This window comes from Priapulus caudatus, unplaced genomic scaffold, assembly GCF_000485595.1.
Source record: "Priapulus caudatus unplaced genomic scaffold, Priapulus_caudatus-5.0.1 Scaffold403, whole genome shotgun sequence".
In the NCBI taxonomy this organism is placed as follows: Eukaryota; Metazoa; Priapulida; class Priapulimorpha; order Priapulimorphida; family Priapulidae; genus Priapulus; species Priapulus caudatus.
This window is the reverse complement of record NW_014577464.1, coordinates 99,362-115,691: the sequence shown is the minus strand read 5'-3', so window position 1 is coordinate 115,691 and position 16,330 is coordinate 99,362. Positions and strand designations below refer to the sequence as shown.

At 39.5% G+C, this 16,330-nt stretch overlaps 1 protein-coding gene across 1 annotated transcript in view; it reads right to left on the bottom strand.

The window, feature by feature from the left end:
- The window catches only part of LOC106809999 (two pore calcium channel protein 1-like), a 17,287-nt gene extending 5,314 nt beyond the window's left edge, over window positions 1–11,973 (bottom strand). The window contains exons 1-11 of the mRNA XM_014813253.1: window positions 11,958–11,973; window positions 11,564–11,731; window positions 7,466–7,605; window positions 6,608–6,690; window positions 4,750–4,873; window positions 4,209–4,331; window positions 3,334–3,450; window positions 2,568–2,686; window positions 1,053–1,154; window positions 695–821; window positions 519–553 (exon numbers count right to left, since the gene is read on the bottom strand). Coding sequence (XP_014668739.1) covers window positions 519–553; window positions 695–821; window positions 1,053–1,154; window positions 2,568–2,686; window positions 3,334–3,450; window positions 4,209–4,331; window positions 4,750–4,873; window positions 6,608–6,690; window positions 7,466–7,597 — 962 coding nt within the window. The 5' untranslated portion in view covers window positions 7,598–7,605; window positions 11,564–11,731; window positions 11,958–11,973. The remainder of the gene's footprint in view (window positions 1–518; window positions 554–694; window positions 822–1,052; window positions 1,155–2,567; window positions 2,687–3,333; window positions 3,451–4,208; window positions 4,332–4,749; window positions 4,874–6,607; window positions 6,691–7,465; window positions 7,606–11,563; window positions 11,732–11,957) is intronic.
- Window positions 11,974–16,330: the final 4,357 nt, after the last annotated feature.

Genomic DNA, 16,330 nt, shown 5'->3' with positions numbered 1-16,330 from the left:
CAGCGGGGAGGGGGAGCGGGGGAGCCGATAACTCGCCTGTCTGGCGCCATGACCATATGCTATCTCGCTGCGTGTGCAGATAAGCACTCGCTACGCTATGTGGGGTTTTGCTGGCTGTGCCGTGCGCGCTCCTGTAAACTACATCTGGCTGATTGACGTACCGGTTTGCTCGGCAACAGACGACGTCATAACCTTAGCGGCCAACCAGCGAGCTCTTGCTCGGTGATTGACAGAATGTTTTGGCATTTTTGTTTCAGCTATTGCGTCTTAACCTTGCCGCGCGCGACCCCCACAAGGGTTTATGGGCCGTTTGGAGATGGCCTCTAGGCGTCGATCGCAAAATCTCGCTTTGAAACGGCCCCGTATTCGCGGAGTTGCAAATCTACCCCTTAACCAGTTATTCTGTCGAAGAGAACTAAAAGGGGCGGCGTGCTCTCGTTAGGGGCGGCATGCTCTCGTTAGGGGCGGCGTGCTCTCGTTAGGGGCGCGGTGTCGCACTGCCGCTGCACGCACGTGACCCGGCCGCATTCCGTCCAGTGACCATTGCCTGTTGCTGTAATAGTTTGCACCGTTCAAATGAAGCACTTACCTAATGAAGTATGCATCTCTGTTCAGATCTATTCTGCTGAATATGCGCCACAACACAGAAGTTTTTTTTTATGGTAATAGTAAAAGAACATATAGGCAAACAAACCTCCATATTTTTCTTGTAGTTGCTAAAAATGACAGCAAGAATGATGCTCATGAACACGAACAAGCAGACGATGATGTAGACAATGAAGAACAATGCATTCCATCTGCTCTGATCATAGGCTGGCATCCTGAAACATACTGCATTAGTTATTAAACAGAAGGAAAAAAATAAATCCTGCATGTATATAGCCATGCTTCCATGATGCAACTTGTAATACGGGGCAAAAACTATAGACACTATACACAAGCCTAATCAAAACGTTATGTACAGAATATAGAAAATAATTCGCTCGTTGAATCTATTATTAGCATAACCAACAACAACTAATCAACAACACAACTAACAACAACGCACTCACATGACGTCAGGACTGTTGGAAGTGGTGACCAACACAAACAACTGGTAAAATGACTCGAAGTAGCTATGGAAATACGGTGAGCCATCACGGAAGGTCAGCTGCCTACAAAAAACAACAACATCCGATGAAAGGGTTGAAGGCAAGACATTCATAAATTATGCCAACTAGCCAAGTAGACGATAATTAGTAAAGTCAAAGATATGCTTGTATGAATGCAGAACCAGGGGCAGTAAGTACTCCCTAACGATTCCTTAATGAAGAAGCCTTGGTGAAGATAAAGCCTGCATGTTATCTGGCTTCTCACTGGTCACAACGATGAGGCAGTTGTAAAGGATTATAGAGTAAGTCAGTCGCCCACATAAAAGTGAGAGCTAGAGGCCTAGCCGGAGATTCTAACGCAGAAGAAATCCAAGGCAGGGAGACTCACAGATTCTTGCCCTCTTTGTTCATTAGTTATAACTGTTGTGGTATCGCATCACAGCCAAACTGCTAACAGTGATTATGATTTGGTAGCCATATTTTCAGTCTATACTTCCAGTCTATATATCACTCCGCCTCCGCAGCCTCATCACCCATCCATGTAGTACTACCACAATAACTATTGTTATACCTTTTACCATAATTATTTATACCATAATAAAGTAAAGACTGTTTTCCTGAGAACCAACCTCTCTCCCATCTTTCCATCTGCCATAACCAATACTTTGCTATATATGCTGTTACAGTGACTCACAACATGTAACATGTTGCTACAGAAAACTCTAACAGCAAATAAAAAAATATAAATAAATAAATATATATATAGGCTACTAATTAATATTTCCATTGAACTTTACTACATCTTACTAATCCGCTCTTGTCTCCTATGAAAATGTTTTCCACTTCAAAATTTGCTGTGATGTTTGAAATAATTTCACTTTGATGACCAAAATAAAGTTGAAGTAAGACAGTGAGCAAGTACATTATGCGCGTTCACACGAACGTTTTTAGCCCGAGCCTAATTAGGCCCGCGACAAATTTGGCTCGAGCCGAGCTTTCACACGGATGGTTTTTCGGGGCCGTGCCGAGTTAGCACGAGCCAATTTGGTCCCATCGAAAACATCTGATCAGGCCCAAGCCAAATTTTAGCACCAGCTAAATCGGTAGAGCGGTAGATGCCGCGAGTGTCGAACGTGTACTTCGACGAAATAAAGTCCAAAACAGTATAAAAATTCGAAATATTTTATCAGGATGCATGTTTTCAAGATTTATAATTGAACTCGGAACGGAAGTAAACACTGAATCGTACACAACGCCATCTCGCGACATACTGCCAAAGTATCCGTGAGATATTTGTGCAATAAAATTTATTTGAATTTGAATTTGAATTTAACAGACAGTATTCACTTGCGTACGTGTGAACGCCCCGACTCAAACCGGCCCGAGCCAAATCTAGCCCATTTGGCCCGAGCCAAACCATTACCGTGTGAACGCGGTAATTATTACAAGTAAATAAATGACTGATATAGTACAAACTTCTGAATGAAAATCTTGGTTGCCATAAGCGTGAATATCGCCAATGTTACAAAAAACAGGACCAAGACATTAATAATGTCAGCCAGGGTGCGCCTAATGTTCCTAAACGCTCGCCGAATCTGAAACACATAAACATAAAAACATAATTTGGTCAAGCATGCAGCTGCTAACAGTGTAGTTTTAAGTATATTCAACTTCAATCAGACATTCTGCGACATACACCGGGGCGTCACAGCCATAGGGCTGCCGTAGCAAAACGCTAACGGCCGCCAGCCTAAAGGGGCCCCCAAACTTTCAAAATAGCCTCAGAATGGTGGAAATAGCATTTTAGAGCGTCTAGATTTCAAAATTTTTGGGGGGGAGACCACCCAGACCTCCCCTTCACACTTCCTACCTCCGGCACTCGTGCCGTGCACATGCGGCGCACGGTCCATCAAAAAATATTCATGTTTAGGGCCCCAATTTCATTTTTGCTTACAGGCCCCCAATCATATTGTGACTCCAATGAATATACAACCAACTGCATACAGTATTCGTGTGATTTTATTTCTCGAGCTCTATTAGAAAGCTCTTACATAACACTCGCAGTTTCAATGATTTTGAACTTCTTACAGTGTTTACCAATGACACCTGACTATTATCTGCTATGAAACTATCATTTCTTTTTAATATAGGCCTATCATTCCTAGTAAAAAGTAAAATTTACTTATAAACGTCGCCATACAATTTACAAAGTTAATATGGTTGGTAATTAATGGACCTATACCTGCCGACCTTCTGCAAAGTTGATAACAAAGAGAGGCCTGAAGGCGCGTGACCATCTCACTGTTTCCATGCCAACCAACAGCATGACGACATTCACCAGCATGTCTACAACTATCAGCTATAACAAAAAACATAAATTTGTATTATAATATAGTGACTGTATGCAAATAAAATATTGAAAATGAAATCATATGACCTGACAATGGAATTTACACACTTAACAGCACCTTCGACCTTATGTAGACGTAAATTTTGTTACCTATGTCTATGTACTCGCCCATATTTTGATAGGGTTGCTACATATTTGGTATGGTTGGTCTTTTTTATATACTTGGTATATTTGATAGTAATTGTTTACCAAGGCTATAGTTGATTAGGTATAGAATACAACCAATTAGAAATCATTGCTAGCTGACACGATACTACAACTTTTGCTACTTCTGATGGACTGAGGGCTTGAAAAAAATTTCTATACATTGAAAAATTTTAATATAGTTTAAACATTTAACTAAATATATCTTAAAAAACCTAACAGGGTTAAATTTATCGCAGTGGCTACGCGTCCAATCATCCATTACAAAGCTGATAGGCTTGATAAGCTGATAGTCACAATTAGGCCACGCCCCCTTTCAAATAGTTGATTTTACTGGATTTACTATATTGCTTCAAAAGTTACAAAAACACTTCTTTTTTTTATAAAAAACCTAAAGGTTAAGGATAATATAGGAGCCTGGTTAATGTAATATTAAGGTAAAAACTTATTGTTTATTCTTTTTTACTGAAAAAATATAGTTGGGTTCGCATAAGAAATATATGACCGGACGCGTAGCCTGGAAGCTTAAAATTATTCATGACATGGCTTTTGTCTTTACTCACTATGACTGTGATTAAAACAATGATATTTTTCTCATCCTTCCAGAAGTTTTTGGTAAATGACCAGCCGTGAATAAATCGAGATATGAAGAAAGCAATACATGCAGTTTCTATCACCATTGTGGCCTACAAAAAACAATTGTTATTCAATTCAATAGGCACACATCCAGCAAAATAGTTATTCCAAGAGAGTCACCAAATTATAACTTCTACAAGAACCATTTATTCAAGTGCACAAATAACATACATGTTAATTTAATTGTCTGATTTCAAATTTACAGCTGGAATTTATATGATCAATATCAAAGCCATAGTCATAGAGGTAAAGCTTTGCAAATAGAACAGATAAATGATGGGAGAGACATTGGTGGGGCGCGAGAAGAATAGGAAGGTGGAGAGATGATTGAAACACAAACATGTACAAATAGCTATCTAGACAATAAAAACAGAAGAAGCACAAGAAGAAACGCAAGATGAAACATCATCAATAGTAATACTTCTAGGGTTGACAGAGCAGAGGGAATAGTATTCCCGGAATACCTACCCAAGATGGCAGTGCAAGACCCTTTACAGCTGTAGGCGTCTCACACAGTACCAACAACAGGTTTATTGTAATACATAATGTCAATGCCCACTTTAGTATTGGATTGTGATATAGTTTGTAGTACCTGTGATGTAACACAAGAATGTATAAAAAAATAGAATAAGATTAATACAGATTTTTAATCAACTTATAATAAAATTAACGCTCATAGGGTCTATGTCCCCCCAGAGTACTATCGGGTATACGGGCCGATACTATACGATATGTCGCTGCGTACCCTGCATTGTCCCACCGTACCGTGACTTAATTTCCGCCAACTGATGTCGTAATACATACACTCTGTCAAGTTACCACATCACATAGAAGAAACCTCAAAATATTGCAATCCAATAAAAATGTAGGCCCTATGCTATGTTTGACTATATTTTTCTTTTTTCTTTTTACAATCCGCTACCAGAGGTACTTTCCGATATATCGAACCGTACCCATGCAGGGTACCCTGGGGGACATAGACGTACCCTATCAGCAAAATTAACTGAGAAAAGTGTGTCCAGGTTGGGAAGCTACACTTAACTTACAAGTATTTTTTAGCTATTACTATAAAGATGTCATTGCATATTAACTATTTTAATGTTTTGACAAATCATCCATTGTAAAATAAAATCTATCAACATCAATAAGAAACAATCGATTTTTAATCAGGTTTTCACTTATTTCTCATTCATATTAAACATGTGTTGAAAAAGAACATACTAAATATTCTTGTAATATTCATTTAAATATACCAAGTGAAAATATCGTTGAAAGCTGCAATAGAACTAATCGTATTCTTTAATCACATACACATGTTTAAGAGTTAAAAACTGATAACATTTTATGACTCAGTGTGTGAATAAGCTCAAGTAAGTAAATGACACTAACATATGTGACCCGTGATAGCCAAATGAGTCGGAAGTCGCACAGTAGCATTCTTAGTTCTACTGTACAGTCGAATTTTTTATTTTTTTATTTTTGTGGAATTTTTTTTTCAAAAAAAATATCTACAATGTTGACTTTTAATCTGTATAAGCAAATATTTCTTGATTCAATTAAAACCTGCTTAAATTGAATGATTTATAAGAAGAGGGAGGAACAGGGGGAGGGGTACATTCCCACTTTCCCAGCAAAAAACACCCCATATCCCAGTATTAAAATAAAATCCCAATTCCCAGTTCCCAGGAAATTATGTAGATGTTTCAAGAAATTCAGTAGTTTAGGTTTTCAAACACTACATAAATACTAATATTTACATACTATTATTCATCTGGGCATAATTAATAAAAAAAATAAAAAAAATAATAAATTAAATCAATATTAGCGCAGAAATTGAAATCCCGACGAATTGACACAATTTTCCCAGATCCCAGACAGTTTTAGAGGGTCTTTAATTCCCACGTCCCGATGGACTTCTCTTCCCGAATCACGGAAAATTGATCTGACATTTCCCAGTTCCCAGGTAATTAAAATGGCCAGTTCCGCGTCCCGAAAATACCCGTTCCCCCCCTCTAAGAAGTGTCGGCTAATAATATCAGTGAATGATATTAGTTTTCAGCCCTTATTTTAGACAATTCTCAGAAAATTTTAATCGCATATCTCGATTTATAATGGTCATAAAATATTCATTTTTCAACCAATTTTCAATATCTATATAACAATAGAAAGCTATGAATCTCAACCTAAAATTTCAAATTGCTATCACCGGTCACATATGTTAAACAATCTGGTACATTTTTGCTCAGACTTATAATTCGGTTATAAAAATCACGTGTGTATTCTCAGTTTGCATACCAGAATACAGTTAACGAAACAAATTACTCACCTTACAGCTTTTTCGTTTGTATAAAACTGAACAGACCGGCCAGCTGAAGCATCTAAAACATAGATTGATGCCAACTGCAATTCCTATAAAAACAACAGGGAAAATGTTGGTGTTTGTTCTGTGAAATATGGTTATAATATTATGGTTGCTGCAGTTGTTAAAAATTAAATTACGAATTTCATTCACTGTCAGAAAATTTAAAGAGCTGGATTGATACTGATCAATAGCTATTAGCAGTGAACGAATCAAATAATAAAGCTAATGTAACATATAGTGTCAATTGCCTGCATCAGTTGCCTGTATGAGCAAAATTCCTTTGGGGAGGGGGAATTTCATATAAATTGGATAATGGCAAGAGAATTAATATAGATGTATGGTCAAATTATGTATTATTTGGTGGAAGCAATATGCAAAAATCTTGGGTTTACAATTTCTGATGTTGGGTGCAAGGTAAGCAACTATATAGTGCATGGTGCATCTGGGGTGTATGTCTTGGAGATACTTACAAGTCCAACTGCTAAATAGAGAATATGCATTAACTTATCATTTTCAATCATCAGTCGATAATCACTTATTGGTTATTAACTTTTTTGGCTGCAACTGAAATAGCACTCTTTGGGTGGATCTCAAATGCGCATCTTCCACTATTGGAATACAAAATAAAATACTTTGAAGAGTCACTGGAGCTCAGTTAAAAATGTTTTTTGTATCCTAATTTTGGGGGGTTCACAACCCCTCTGGAGCTCAGAATCACTGCATTTGAGAGTACATGTAGAATTTTGTTGCCTGAAACTTGAGTGCTGATTTTAGATAAGGTCTACCCAGAATAAACACGTACACAACTGAACATGAACTCACAAACTCTGCTATATGTGTGGACTCATCTCTACTGCCAGGATCTGCTGGCTGGTTGCTAAGGGAAATTTCCACCACCTCTTCATCCTTGAAGAAACTCACTGTCCGTTGTTTCACAATGTCAGATTCAGTCATCTCAGCTCCTAAAGAAGATCAGGGCATCATGACAGAAAAAAATACAGTGCAAGAAGTTGACTGAAACTAACGCTGATAGGGTCTATGTCCCCCAGGGTACTATCGGAGGGTACCCTGGGTACGGTTCGATATATCGGAAAGTACTTCGTGGTACTATACGATATGTCGCTGCGTACCCTGCATTCTCCCACCGTACCCTGACTTTATGCTCCCGTTCATTGTTTCCGGTCCATTCCTGCAAAATATTTGTTTCAGTATTCGCATTTCTTCTGGAAATTGTATGTATCACCGTGTAATTATGCAACACGCAGGTTGATAGCACTGTTGTGCCCGTTGGTGGTGTACATTTGGAAAGATTTCTCTCAGATCATCAATATTTGAATGATATGAAAATGAATATGAAAATGAAAATATGAATATATGAAAAAGGAAAAGGAAAAATATAGTCAAACATAGCATACATTTTTATTGGATTGCGATGTTTTAAGGTTTCTTCTATGTGATGTGGTAACTTGACAGTGTATGTATTACGACATCAGTTGGCTGAAAGTCAGGGTACGGTGGGACAATGCAGGGTACGCAGCGACATATCTTATAGTACCCCAAGGTACTTTCCGATATATCGAACCGTACCCATGGTACCATCCGATAGTACCATGGGGGATCGACATAGACCCTATCAGCGAAACTAACACTGAACACAACACACATATACACTATCTAGACACAGGCACTTGGAACGTTTCAATAAAAAAATATGGTAAATATAAACACAAAATGTATATACTACGAAAGTCTCAATGTTTCTCGACACTCTTTCGCCTATTATTGCTGATAATTTCCTGTAGATGCCGTTCACATGCTCCTCTTTATTCTTGTTGTTTGTGCACATCGGCGTGCGTGCAGTGTATACCCATACTTGTGTTTCAGACGAGCATTTCTACGGCATTCACTGGAAGTTACCGGCATTTATAGGCGAAATAGAGTAGATAAACATTAAGACTTTGGTAGTAAATACATTTCGTGTTTATTTACCATATTGTATGTTATTGAAACGTTCCAAGTTCCTGTGTTTGTGACTACAGAGCCTGAGGTGATACAGATACCATTCACTATTTGTTTGTAGCAACTAACATATTAGACTAGTAACAATTGGCTAAACTGTAACACATAGCAGTGCCAGGCCCAGTATACAGCGAGATTTTATTTTATTTGTTGCATGCATACATATTTATCTCGGGTGCTGACTGGCAGCTGTGCTACGCACATCCTGATCTCTCTCCCCCTTGTGTTATTGCCCTCTACACTGTTTTCGCCAGTGATCTCTATCACTCGCTTCTTCAGCAGCGGTCTCCCAGTTGATGTTCATGTCTGCCAGCTGCTGCTTCATCAATCTCAGCCAGGTAGTAATTGGTCGACCGACTGGCTGATCTACTTTCCTATCTGCTTCACGGAGTGCTAACCTGACAAGAGTGTTTGTGGAGTCTCATGATGTGTCCAAACAGTCCAATTCTGCGTGTTTTAATGATTTCGCTCCATTCTGTGAATTTGAGTAGTTCTTTCATGGCGGCGGAACAAATTTTCTGAGAGTATCTGATATTTATAGTCCTCCTTAGAAGGCGGCGTTGGACAGAGTCGATTCCACCAGCAAGATCTTTAGTTATTGACCATAATTCGGAGTTGTAGAGGAATACAGGCTCTATGAGAGCTGTGAAGAGATGGTACTTCTTTGTGATAGGTATACGATGGTGATGCCATATATTGTCCCAAACATTCATTGCTAATATAGCTTTTTGTTTTCTTTCAATGAGGTCTTCCTCAGTTCCAAGACGACTGCATACCCACGTATTTACATTTTTTCCAGTTATTGCTTCCCCCTCTTTTAATTGTATACTCCTCGGTTTTGTCTAGGTTACAGGAAAGGTTTTTTGCTGTTGAGCTGTGGTGGTATTGTTTCTTTGTAGTATTGAGCAAGATGATACGGTCCTATGATGATCCAGCCTATATCATCCGCATACTGTGGTGTGATGGTTACGTTGAGGTTGTTCTTTATTTTTCCATAATTATGGTCGCAAAGGTGTGATGGAATAGTGTCAGGTGTTGATGATGGGTATTGGTGGTCTCTCAGTTCTAGTTTAGACTTTGTCAGACTGCGTGCTAAGTACCATATAAATATTACTGGGCTGAAACAGTCGCCCTGCGGTCCTCCCATGTTGGTGATGAAAGGATCTCCCAACGTATCACCTACCCTAACCTGAAGTCTCACATCTTCCAATCGCATTTTGATCATATGGCGTTCATCTTGTTCGATGATTTCGGCATTATGGTTGCCCTGTCTATCGTGTTGAAAGCTTTTGACATGTCCATCATCAATATATGTGTCATGTAATCTTTGGATGATATAGCTTTTTCGGCCATGAGTTTATAAGCTAGAACTTGCTCAGTAGTGGACAGTCCATGTTGGTATGAAGCTTGACTTGCTGGCACCTCAAGTAATATTCTGTCTGTGATGCGGCGTATGATTGTGATGGCTAAAATTTTCCTAATTAATGACAGTAGAACAATGGGCCTTAGGTTGGCGCAGGGACCTTATTTCTTTCTATTTTTTTGTAAAGGCGTTAGTACCCCAAGTTTAATCTCTTTTGGATATGTGCCAGATCGTGCCATTTCATTTAATATTTCAGTGATTTCTGATGTGATTTCGATTGGACAATTTTTTAGTTGTTTGGATCGCAGCTCGTCAATGCCGGGGCTTCTATTTTTGCGTAAGGATTTGATGGTGCGCTGAATTTCTTCTCGACAGAATGGTATAGTCATTTCGCATGGTGTGATTTCATGGATGGGTTTGGCAGTTTTGTTATTGAGAGCATTCTTGAAGTGAGTCGATATCTGCTTCACTTGTTCTGTTGCACAGGTGGTGACGCCATCATTGGTCTCAATCAGTAGTTGTTTCTTTTCGCTTCGCCTCTGCATAGCTTTTCAGTGCATTAAACATCATGGTGGAGTCATTTTTTGCTTGCAGTATCTCCTTTACGTCTTCCTTTATTTTGGCGACTTCTTCATTTTTCAGAATTCTATGTATACGATGAAGTGTATTATTTCTCTCGACCCTAATTTACTGTCTTTTGACTGGAACGGTGCAGAAGCTTTCATTGGCACACAGTTGTTTCTGATATAGCGATAGGTTTTTTGCTACTTCCTCATTTGAGCTCTTCTTGTTTGTTGTCCTTAGGCCAAGAACCTTTTCCGCTGCTAGGTGGTTTGCATTGACAATCTTCGATTCTTTGTTGGATTTGTTCTTTTCCAGAAGTATCAGCTTGCTCATATAGTTTGTTTTGACTGCATTCATGTGGTTTGTGCACAGGGCGTGCGTGCGGTGTACTACTTGCATGTGTTGCCGATGATCGAGCATTTGACCGGCATTTACGCTGATACGGTCTATGTCCCCCAGGGTACTGCCGGAACGTACCCTGGTAACTATCTAGCTGATATGGTTAGGGTTATAGTGTTAGGGTTAGGGTTAGGGTTGGGGTTAGGGTTAGGCGCAGGCGACTCCCTAGACTCGATAGTGGAGTAGGCGAGGTACGGTCCGGCATATTAGATAGTAGTATTTAGTACCAGGGTACGTTCAGGTATACCGGACCGTACCCAGGGTACGTTGCGGCAGTACCCTGGCCTGGGGAACATAGACCCTATCAGCGGCATTTACTGGAAATTAGCGGCAATAATAGGCGAAATAGAGAAACTACATACTATTACTAACTACACTTGACTACTTTTGGCATTTTTTGGTGATTTTGGTAGTAAATACATTTCGTGTTTATTTACCTTTTTTTATTGAGACGTTCCAAGTGACTGTGAGCTAACAAACAACTTGAACTAAAACTGCCGTGTGCCACTGTAGGCGGATAGGATTAAAATACCCCTTTTGAATTAACATTTATGACCAAAATATTACGCGCGTACCTTTTAGTTTTACGCCGTTCCCCTACATTAGTTTTGTCTTATCATATAATGCTCTTATGCTCTTGAAGCTGTTGCGCATCATGTGTTGGTGGGCGTCTCAATCTTCCGCGGGAACTGTCGGTGTCATAAAAACTTATACGACATGTAGAATTTTTCGTAAACCAATACCTAAAAAACATACCTATCTGTTTTATCTATAACAGTTTATTAGGTTATTTATTTATTAATTTATAATATACGATAATATATTGTACAGACAATAATATATATTATAACATTAAATAGACATGTTATTGTTAAACAGACAACAAAAATAAGCCCAGACCTAGACTTGTACCCGTTCCTTCCACTGATCTCATATGTTATATCATTTGATTATTTTATATTAATTGACCTTTTCTATGATTTTATCATCTCTACTTTTAATATAATTATAGCAGAGCATATAAATCAACTGATATAAGTTGATATAAGTGCTCTGATTATAGTTAGTATCAGTGGTCCCTTTTCACAAGCTTGATGTAGGGGGGCCAGATAGCGACAAACTCCACGACAGATGGCGCTCTCGCTCTCGCTGCCACAAGTAAATTTCCATTACGTCACGCTTTTTTACTACAAGTTTTACAGCAGCCACGTTATTCGTATCCTATGTAATAAGATTTTGACTAATAAAAGTTGCAGAGAAATTAAAAATCTGACCGTTATTTCATGAAAAGTTTGATAAAACAGTGATACGAAATAGTACACGGATTGTGCGCCCAGTTACCTTTTTCAAATCATACGCTATTTACGAATCTCCATTCGCTGGATTTCCCCGGAGTTCCGCCCACTTTAAAAATAGTGCTAGCATTGTGGCAATAGTTGGTATTTTGTGTCGGGCGCGTGTGTCGAGCTTGTGAGAAGTGACGTTTACCAGTGTAAACCCAGATCCTGGTTGGAGAATAAAATGCTAAATTTCGTGTTCGCATCCGTGATCTTTTCAATTTGTTGTGTTGGACGTTTTTAACGCCGAAAGAATAAACACTAAACATGGATGATGGAAGCCGGTACATCGGACGGACGTAGCACAAGTCCCGGATACGGAGTCTACGTCGGAGGTAAGCAAACGTAGGCCTACTGCCCAGTTCTAGTAGTAGTAGTAGTACTAGTAGTAGTAGTAGTAGTAGTAGTAGTAGTAGTAGTACTATACTGTCGGCCCAAGGATAGAGAACATGGGTCCAAATAGAAGCTGATTTTTTCTGCCGATAGATGGCGCCACTATGCTATATAGCGACTTGTATTATACTTACGAATATTACATATTTTTATACTAATATATTTTTTATGGATATATTTAATATAGATTATATATATTATATGAGGCAACGTACACGTGATGGTCATGTTACTGCCCTGACCGATAATTCTGTCCATATAACCTTTTTTGTTTGGTGAGGGTTATTATTGAGGACATATATATTAACCTCCAAATATAAAAAGTTATATGTGAAGAATTATTCAGGTTAGTACATAGAAATTGCTCTATATTAGCGGCAGATTTGCGAATCATCGCCGGACAAGCGATCCTGGTCGGACGCAGTATGTTAACTGTCTACGTCACGAATTTGGACTCAGCAAGTTGTGTTAATATTTGCTTACAATAAATGTATGAAAATCACTTGGTTTCTTGTTTCTATGCTTATATATCTTCTTTTACTCTATTTCCTGGATCCATTCGATGTACACAAACGCTCGACACAACATGTTCTACTAACAACCGCCTGTGAAGTTAAATTGATTGGCACTAGCCCGCTCTACGATTATAGCGCATTTGCGGTAACGAGGCATTGCAATATTGGGCAGCTTGGATTTCTTGTAAACTTAAGCGGGAGTTTCTATATCTCTTCTTTCGCTTTTTTTCTCTTTCATTCCACCCCCCCCCCCCCCTTTTTTTCCGGGTGCAGTTGTCTGCCCCATTGTTGATCGTTTAGTGATCTAGCCTCTTGATCTATTGGAGGGGAGTCCAAACATTTTGTTGGCCAAATTTAACAACAATACATTTCGCAGTTCTAATAATACTTTTTCCCTAATACACTGACATATATTATCTTATTTTCTATTTGTTATTCTATTAGCCAACCAAATCAAAACAGAAACTGTTTGGGCACCACTTTGTGCACCATACACAAATCACGATGACATCGACCACAGCAACCAGTACAGCAACAGAGACGCCAGTAATATGTAAATAGTGTTAGACAACACTAATTCAAATCGTCAAGATTTTTGCAAATTTAACCAATGTAAAAACATTTTTATCAGCTGAGAGTTTGAGGATATATTTAGTAACGTTAGTACTAACTTTTGATGCAAAAAAATTACTAAAATAAGGTTTCAACTATATTTTATTAAATAATTTCTGGAGATTCGTGACGTAGACACTTTAAGTCATGATGAATATAAATCCGTTTGCGACCAGACACAAACAAGTGCGGATCTATATATACATGAATATAGAGACGTTTATTGAGCAATGTTGCTGTAGTGACGCAATGTATATATAGAAATATATGTAGCGTTGTTAGTGCGACGGCGTATAGTAGGTATACCAGGTATATATAGAGCGTACAGCTCGACAGTGAGGTAGGGATGTATATCAAGAGTAGATAATAGGAGAAGAGTATGACACCGTTTTAACAGTGTTTTGCATAGCTTTCAACTTGTAAATATTCTATCAATATGTGAATAAATATATTCAAACGTTACCTTGTTTTCGTGTATGATTCTCCGATTCATTTCACCATCCGAGAAAGGTTTTCCGTGTTGCGCTATGAGCTGAGCTACCACATAGCCAGCGATTGTAGCATTTTCTTGTGTTTTGTTTCCTCGGAAAAAACCTGTTGTTGAGCTCGCAGGCTAGCTGCCATTTTCTTAACTTTCTCTTCTCTCTCAGCACCAGTGTAGGACATGAAGGTTTCTGCATGTTTAGTTTCATAGTGTTGTCGTACGTTATATTCTTTCATCACTGCAACCGTTTCATTGCATATCAAACAGACACTTTCCCTTGACTTCTGCTAAGAAATATTCAATTTCCCTCCGAGTCTGAAATTTTCTGCACTCGCTAGCTACCTTGCGTTTCTTGGGTTCTGTCATTTTGATCTTGGTAAATTTTCTTTGATTGGTTTTTGTTTGGTGGACAAGCTGCATTGCATTGCTGAAGAGTCCAATAAATATTGTGTTTTGACTAATAGCTAGGGCCCAGCTAACTTGCAGAACAAAAATTAGTTTGCATACCTGAAGCGCACATAGTGCGGGAGGGTGCGCACCATGTACCCGTCCAGCATTACGCGCTTCAGAGCTTTGTAACCGGGTAAAGTTGCCTTCATCCACTGCAGGCCTTCACTTGGCAAGTTTCCCTCAATATCTGCGTGCATGCACTTGCCAGGGCCGCCGTCTCCAATTGTACATTTGTGGATGCCGCGAACGTGCTGGAGATAGCCCTTCCAAAGAACCTGTAATTTTAACCATATCATATACCAAGCACGCATTGCCATTTAACCTGTATAAATGTGGCTCACCGTACTCATGAGCAACAACTGCAAAACAGTGCAAGTCGTGGCATTTTTTACTGAATCAAACTTTTTTTCCAGGTGATATTAGATAAAACATGCACCTGCAGTTAGGGGGGGGGGGGGGGGCGGGCGGCGTGGTGTGATTGAGGTCATCGCGTTCGCGCAGCAAAAGCCATAAAGGTAGTTCATCTATGATGTTTGATTACGCATGGCCGCAGTTTAAATTCGGCAGCGCAGGCCTCTGGAGCGGCCTGAAGTACAATTACAATAGTTAGACACGTGAACAAACTTCATGAAGTGTAGTGAGTAGGAACCACTAAATAGTGTTCTGGTATTAAAGTCTTTCTTCATCTGGCAGTTACATCACCGCACAGATGTTGAAGTTAATTGCAAGACGATGTGAATCACACCGTGCAAAACATCAGATTACTAGTGTGAACTGCCGATGTGGTTAAATCTATAAAACAATAGTAATCCTTACCTTATTCAATCTGGCTATGCTCCAGTTTTGTTAACACGTGCCAAAACGTCGTCAGGAGATCCTGACTCGGAGGGTGGTTTTCTTTTCTGTGTAATGACGCAACATCAGAATGTCAGTTAATGCCACGTGATGGTATGGTCGTGCACCATAGTGCTACGATGTAAAAAAAAGCATTCGGTTGTTTCTAATCCCATTGTCGTGAAAGCTCGCCAAGCCCGCACGATAACCTTACTGGCGAAGCGCATTCGCAATTCTGCCATGATGACCGTTGCGTCCATCCACAGGTGGTGATTTTATCTTATCACTGTAGAGCGGTGATTGTGTGCGATGGGCATCGGCGGTGAGCCATCTCCGTCGACAGTTGAGTCTCATGTGCAAGCAACGGCCGCATGGCACAGATCAGGCACATCCTCAATGCTTTGGGGACTCATTCCTTGTGGCCTTGCTTGATGGTTGATAATGGTCAGCACGCGAATAAGGGCTTTCGTGGTGCTCATGAACGAACGTAGGTGGCAGGAAACATCGCCGGAATGTCTAGGCGAGTCGTTGCGGCGCATCCAACGTACATACAAACAAATGACGTACGTGAAGTGTTAATTAGAATGCGCCTTATAGACAGTAAGCGGCAGCAAAAGGTTCGAAGACGTGGAAGAAGGAGATGGCAGTATGTGGTGGCGAAAGCAGAGCATGTAAAGTATTGATCAACTTAAATGGCATGCCACGCTATATCACGCT